The 7,728-nt window shown below is 37.4% G+C and overlaps 1 protein-coding gene across 1 annotated transcript; it reads left to right on the top strand.

The window, feature by feature from the left end:
• The first annotated feature begins 4,058 nt into the window (after positions 1 to 4,058).
• On the top strand, positions 4,059 to 6,594 carry LOC121250054 (reticulon-like protein B17). The gene is made up of 8 exons (XM_041148977.1): positions 4,059 to 4,774; positions 4,900 to 5,053; positions 5,144 to 5,218; positions 5,296 to 5,437; positions 5,536 to 5,605; positions 5,749 to 5,814; positions 5,897 to 6,019; positions 6,231 to 6,594. The coding sequence occupies exons 1-8, from the start codon at positions 4,234 to 4,236 to the stop codon at positions 6,371 to 6,373; spliced, it is 1,314 nt and encodes a 437-aa protein (XP_041004911.1). The 5' UTR covers positions 4,059 to 4,233; the 3' UTR covers positions 6,374 to 6,594.
• The last annotated feature ends 1,134 nt before the right edge of the window (positions 6,595 to 7,728 follow it).

The raw sequence follows: 7,728 nt of genomic DNA on the forward strand, positions 1-7,728 counted from the left end.
GGCATCATTCTCATTGGGATGTGGTGAATCATGACCCACCCCCGGCCCCTTGGTGTTTGAACTTTTCTCCAAAATATAACAGTTTATTATAAGGAAATAATATCTAAAGATCTTTGATATCGTAATTTTAAATGCAAAGATCCATCGTGATGCTTTTAATATATATATATATATATATATAGGCAATCTTACTCTGCCGTCCAGAATTTATTGTTAGACGTGCCACTCAATCTATTTTTTTTTTATTTTTTTAATACATTTAAATATTTTTAAAAAAAAAAATACCAATACATTTAAAAACACTTCTTTAATCACTAAGTAAAAAAAAAAAAATTTTAATAAGCAGTCAAGTTGAGACGACATACTAGTGTTTTCTTATATATATTTGGATAGCGTAAAAGCCACTTCACATGACCGCATCCTAACATTTCAACTTTTTACTTTTATGGTTTCAAGTTTGAAAATTTATAATAATAAAATTTGTGTAAAAACTATAAAATAGTTGTGCACGTACGTATTCTATATATTTTCCTTATAATCTAAAACAAAAAGGATATGGGGACGGGCTCCTTGTCCTTAACATTGCTCTATCTCGAAGAAGCTCTGCTACAATTCAAATCATTATTTTGCTTTCTCTCTCTTTTTTGTTTTGTTTTTGTTTTTGTTTTTGTTTTGTTTTGTTTTTTGTTTTTCTTTCTTTTGGCAGTTAGATAATAAGGAATCTAAAAGTAAATAAACAGTTAAGTTATATCACTTGGCCGCTAAAACAACCTAGCATATGCCACGTCGTCTCACTTGCTTAAGACCCAACTATGAACAATGGATCCGGCGCTCACATCATGTCTACTTTAGAAAATTTAGATTAGAGTACAATGCAAGCAATGTTATGTTTAGTGGTAAATCTTGGATCGGTGCGGTTATTCCACAGACTTTTTCACGGTATTATTTATTTGAAATCATCTCTTTCAATGATCATGAGGTGTGTCTCGCGGTAAAAATCAATATACCAATCATATTTTCTGCAACCTAAATATCGAGACTAAAGAGAATTATGATAGGTCTTGCGTAAACATAAATTATAACACTTACGAAATATTCTCTTCGGGTGAGAATGTACCACAGTTTACTGGAATAATTTTTGTACTCTTTCATTGATAACCCACGGCTATTTAAATAGCAGACCATGTTCATAAAATTGAAAACAAAGTGTCAAAAAAAGAGGAACAACCTAAGGCCACTACCAGTAACCGACGCCTAACAAATGAAATAACAAAAATTGACTCCACGTACTACTGAAATAAAATGCAACAAAAAGATAACATCAAACATAAATTTCTCCAACTGCCATGACCCAGTTCCTGCACGCATACACGCCATTCCCATGCACTACGTCTTTACGTCCCATTTGCGTAGCACGTCTAACCTCCTCCCAGATATTTGGAATTTGGCTTGAGACTTCCATCTGAACGTCACAGCTTAACAAACTAACACAATTGAGAGAGAGAATTCTATTTATTCCAAAATGATCTCTTGCACTAAGGGGGGAGGGGCTATACATAGCCCCTCCAATTTGTGACCACGACTAGCTCTAAAGGCTAACCATCATAGGATTCAAAGCACTTGAAGTGGTTACTAAGCCACTTCATCATATAAAGAGGAACGGGTACCCACTATTAGGCACCCCCTTTATTACATATCTTCTAGTCAATTATTTCTCAAGCCTCAAGTTAGTGACAACTTATTCTCCTGGTTGATACAAACGTTGTGTCATCAAACCATCGATAAATGATTTGATGACTCATGCCAAGTCCATTGAACAAAACAAAGCAAGAGAAAAGTCAAGTAAGCAAAGTAAAATAAGTGAATAAAGACAAGACATGGACTCTTTTTTAGTAAAAACTCTAGGCAAGAAGTTCGGCAGCACCTTATATGTCTTACTAGTGTACGGTCCATTAAGTGTTATGATAAATATTTGGGGCTTCCAGCTATGGTGGACAAAGGAAAATTTAAAGCGTTCAGGTAGCTTCTTGATAGAGTGTGGAACAGAATAAGTAACTGGAAAACCAAATTTCTTTCACAAAGGTTGTGGTTCAGGCTATTCCATCATATAGTATGAATGTGTTTCAGCTTTCCAAAGGTTTATTACACGATATCAGTAAGATGGTACAGGGTTTTTGGTGGGGTCTTCACCAGGAAAACAAGAAGATACACTGGGTAGTTTAGTAAAAAATGTGTACATCAAAGAAGTGGGGAGATCTTGGCGTTTGAGATCTTGAATGTTTCAACAAGGCTTTACTAGCTAAGCAAGGATGGAGGCTTGTTCAGCATTCTGATTCTTTGGTATCAAGAGTTATGCAAGGAAAATATTATAGTCATGGTGATTTTCTGAATTCAAAGTTGGGATATAAACCTCCTTATGCCTGGAGAAGTATCCATGGAGCTAAGATGTTATTAAAAGAAGGTTTGGTTTGGAGAATTGGCAATGGCAGCAAGGTCTCTATTTGGAAAGATAAATGGATCCTTAAACCTTTGAAATTTGTAGTTCAAACATCCCCTAACACACTACCTAGCACTGCAATGGTGGAAGAATTAGTTGATTTTGAAACAAATAGATGGAATTCTGAGCTGGTGGGGGCTACCTTTAATGATTCTGATGCTGAAGCAATATTGCAAATACCCCTTGGCATGATTAATATAGTATTGATAAGCAGATTTGATTTTATGATACCTCTGGATTTTTATCTGTTAAAAGTGCTTATCACCTACAGAAGATGTTGATAGGGAGGGGTATAGGGGAGTCTTCTACTGGTAATGCAGCAAGCCATCTTTGGAAAAAACTATGGAAGTTGAACACTCCTATGGCTGTCAAATTGTTTCTATGGAAAGCCTGTCAAAATAATTTACCTACAAGAGCTAATTTAGCTTTGAAGACAGTTATTGACTCGGATCTCTGTCCTATTTGTGGTCTTTTTAGAGAAGTTGTTGTGCATGCCCTATGGAATTGTGCAATAGCTCAGGATGTTTGGAGTGTCTGTTGCAAAAAAGTGCAAAAGATAAATGGTGATTTTTTGAATTTTCTGAACTTTATTTTGTTTCTCAGTGAGATCCTTGATCTGAATGAATTTGCATAAGTGGCTATCATTATGAGGAAGCTTTGGTTTAGGAGGAATGCTGTGATCTATGATGGTATTTTCATGCCTCCAAATATTTTGTTTAGATCGAAACTTGGTAGATAAGTCTGCACCATATCTGTGGCAAGCTCCTCAGGAAACCTGGTTCAAGGCAAATTGGGATGTTGCAATTGATCAAAATCATACTCGAATTGGTTTTGACTGATCAGAAACTGCCAGGGTGAAGTCATTGCTGTCATGAGGGCACCTACAGACTTTTGTTCAAATCCAACTACAGCTGAAGCTCAAGCAGCACTTACAGCTTGTATTTTCTTCTTCTTCTTCTTCTTCTTCTTCTTTTTTTTTTTTTTTTTTTTTTTTTTTTTTTTTTTTTTGTATAGGTTTATCAAAAGTTATACTTGAAGGAAATGTAAAAGTGGTTGTTCAAGTTCTCAATAAATCTGAAACAAATCTCAGCATCTATGGTCACTTAGTGGAGGAAATCAAGCTTTTCTTCCATGAGAATGCTGCTCGGCAGATTCAATATGTTCAAGTTGCTAATGTTTTAGCTAAGAATGCATTATCTTGTAATCATGTATTGATAGATGTGGAAAAAGTTCCTATTTGTATCCGAGATCTTGAACTGATTTCAATTTAATGAAGTTTAAAAAAAAATATATCCTCCTGCTCCATGATCCATGATCCAATGACCCATTATTACCGATATAAATCCAACGGCCGAAATGCGTCTAGAACAAACATTAGCAATGTTGTCTCCATTTCCAACCCCCTAGGCCCAAACCATCCAAAATACGCCCATAATGAGTCTTATCATATTAACCCCACTAACGGCACGGAATAATCTAACGGCCCATAACTTTTTACCGTTGTAGCTCACGGTCCCACTGTCCCCTCCCTCAAAATTCAAAAACTTAAAAAGCCAACCCTAGCTCTCCTTGTCTGTAAATCTGCCCAACGGCTACTATACCTCGAACTTAATTTCAAGCACCAAGAGACCTCTGTCCAAACCCTCGCTTCATCTCTTCAATCGATACCCACTCTCCTTATTCAGAGAACCCACAAATCTTTCATAATCCAATTACATAAAACATCAGACTCATTAATGGATTCAACACCATCTTCCCATCGATCGGAGCCCTCCCGGTTGCGAACGAAATGGGCCTCTCGTCTTGCAAGAATTGGAGATCTCAACGTTGAAACCAAAGAACCTCCTCATCTCTCTCTTGACCTCGCCCCATCTCCATCACCCAAGAAGGCGGCCACCCCATCTCCATCCACACTGTCTCTAAGGACTTCCAATTCTATTCCTCTTCACGAACTCTTGCTTCTTTCATCTTCTCCGCTACGAAAATCCAAGACCCGTCTTGCAGATCGGCTAGATATGGCTGAGGAGCAGGTGGAGGCTGCTGGCTCTCGCCGGAGGTGCAAAAGCAGGACAGCACAAATGGGTCTACTGGGTTGTGCCTCGCCGAGGAATGCTAGACGGTCGAGGAGAAGATCGGAGATTGAGATTCGAGAAGAGAAGGAATTAGGCTTGATGGATGAGGTTGGAGGAAAGCCCAGGAAAAAAAGGCATAGTGTCCGGTCGAAGAAGGAGAAGCTGAGTTTGGTCCCTTCTGTGCCTTCCTCAAGTTTATCTCCAAGTAAATCGGCGCATCTCTCTTCGTCAATTTTGGATTCCTTCAGTTTTCTGTTCTATTTTTCGTTTCTGTTTGGGGGTTTTAGTGATTAATTTATGCTCGTTTTGGATGGTGGTTTGCGATATTAGAAACCGTAGATGATGATGGAGGCAATCTTGACCGAATTGGGCAGTTGATAAACGATTTAATTACGTGGAGAGATATTGCGAAGTCAAGCCTTTGGTTTGGCGTGGGAACTCTATGTTTCTTGTCTTCTTGCTTTACTAGCGGAATCAACTTTAGGTGTGTATCTCTCTTTTCCTTTACCGCTCTCTCTCTCCAACTTAACTGTTCTGTCAAGGATCTAAGACATACCCCATGCCATGATTTCAGCGTTTTCTCGGCGATATCCCAACTGGGACTTCTGTTTTTGGGCGCATCATTCGTCTCAAATTCAATCTGTCAAAGGTTACAACAAGTCCTTCAGATTATGTTTTAATATAATTTCCTCTATTTGCTGAAGTATAGAAGTTTATAAATTGCAGAAATAATGACGAAAAGAAGCATGACTTTAAGCTTAAAGAAGATGACATTTTTCGTCTAGCTAAAGTGATACTTCCAGCTACCAATCTTGCAATCTCAAAGACGAGAGAACTCTTCTCAGGAGAGCCTTCCATGACCCTCAAAGTAACAAATTTTGGATTTTTTTTTTTTTATTCATGTTTGACACCACGTTGTCTGAGATTCCTTGAGTCATGACTCAGCGTATAATTTTCTGCTCACAGGTAGCTCCATTACTAGTTTTAGGAGCTGAGTACGGGCACCTTATAACTCTATGGAGGCTCTGCGCAATTGGTATGATCACCGATTTCAGTCTTTTTTGTCATTTCTCAGCATTTTATAAAATTGATTGTGCAAATACGAGCATGGATTTGGTTATTGTGGGGGTGTTTAGTTCTTGATGTGAGGATGTATTTCATTATTGTATTGCTGGACAGGATTTTTTCTCAGCTTCAGTGTCCCAAAACTATACTCATGCTACTCGATTCAGATCAACCAAAAAGGTATTCCAAAAACAACAAAGAACCCTAAATTATGTAGTTTCCTGTCCATGTATTACTAAAGCCAAGCGTTATTGGTCTGCAGTTGAGTGGTTGAAATGGTGGGTGGCTGAAGTATGGGGTGCTTGCTCTCACAAGAAGATTGTGGCTGCATCAGCTATCACTGCCTTTTGGAATCTGTCTACCGTAAAAACCCGTATTTTCACAGGTAATTTCCCGACAATGTGAGTTAGTGTCTTAAGTTTAACATGCCCGCATCAATAGCATTAAAGTAGTCACCACCACCTTATCCTCAAGTCTGTCTAACCCAAATTGTCACATGTATTTGCAATTTGTTCTAATAATATGATTTGAAACTTAGAACACTTGCTTGTTGTGGAGTGATGTATTCTTATGTTAAGATGCGATCACCTTTGCAGCATTTATATCTCTGGTTATACTCCGATATTGCCGACAGCATATAGTGCATAGAATGGACCAAGGAAAAGCAGATACAAGCGAACAAGTGCAGCAACAGCAGGCATTGGTTGTGATAGAAGGAGCTGGCTGCCCAAAGCAGTAGTTCGATTCATTCATGTTCATTACCATATTGTGGCCTGATGAGGCATTTGTGTTAAACTCTTGATGGTTAACAACAAAAAATGGCTTATCCATGTTCAACCTGGATAAAATAAAAAGGCTTCACTTTCTTCTCCTCTGCTGATCCATTCTCATTGGCACAAACAGCTTAAATGTGGAAGTCAAAACAATTCGTGAATCTTTGACATGATTTTTTCATATTGGAACTTCTGGATTGGCTTTACAGACGGAGTGTAAAGAAATAGGATTTTTTTCCTTCAAAAAGAAAAAAAAAGTAAAATTATCTTATGAAATTGATTGTATATAGTAGCAATTAAATTTTATGTAAAATATAGAAAACGCTCTATATCTTTTATATGTTGGACTATATAGAAAACGCTCTATATCTTTTATTAGTATTTCTCGAGCATTGTTTTACATGTACGAATAACAACAATGGAGGTTCCATTTTATTACGTCTCTTTCATTCTAAGCCCGACACACTAGCAAATCTTTCATCCTTAATTGTGTACCATATTTTTTGTTTCAAAAAGTGGACATCACCCCAAATTTTATTTATGGGCGTTGCTACGTCCACAGAAGTACCAAAATCTTCTATCGAACACTACATATCTTTTTAATATTTTTTATCTTTCTTTTTTATCTTTTCTTTCACTATTTTTTTAAACTATTTAAATATTTTTTTTTAAAAACACTTACTTTAATCATTAAGTAAAAAAATAAAATTAAAAAAATTTCGGTAGATACTTATGTGGGAATAGTGTTTTCCTTTATTTATATACCCAAAACACTTTTTAGTGGATTAAAAACCAAAAGAGGAGTTTGGAGGTTACAATAAATTTTAAAACCGAACTACAAGTAAGATAAAGCATATGGAAACTATAAGTTCCCTTTTCCACCAAGTGTATAGACACTAGACCTGCAACCCAACCAAACCAGTTTGTGTTTAGGCCCGGCCCGACTCGACCAGGTGCACAGTCGAGTTAAACCATCCTGACCCAACTCGACCTGAGTTTGATGAGTGAAAGAAATCCTTTATTCTCTAGAAAGCAAGATTGAGATGTGGGCGTCGATTTAGCCGTGGAGAAAGAGAATGCTGAACTGAAGCACTTGACGTTGGATCATTTTGGCACGAGCAATGGGGCTTTCATCGTTGATTACTCATTCAGAGAAGCTGGCCTTTGTGTAGCGTAGGACGACTGGACAGGACAAAGAACTCTCTCTCTCTCTCTCTCAAAAGTAGAGAAAATTAGAAATGGATGCCGAGTATCATGGCCTACTTGATTTTCGACATTTCATGGTCGGAAGAACTCGTTTTCTTGCCGTTACACATCCAAC

The sequence above is a fragment of the Juglans microcarpa x Juglans regia genome, chromosome 2D, assembly GCF_004785595.1.
Source record: "Juglans microcarpa x Juglans regia isolate MS1-56 chromosome 2D, Jm3101_v1.0, whole genome shotgun sequence".
Taxonomy (NCBI): domain Eukaryota; kingdom Viridiplantae; phylum Streptophyta; class Magnoliopsida; order Fagales; family Juglandaceae; genus Juglans; species Juglans microcarpa x Juglans regia.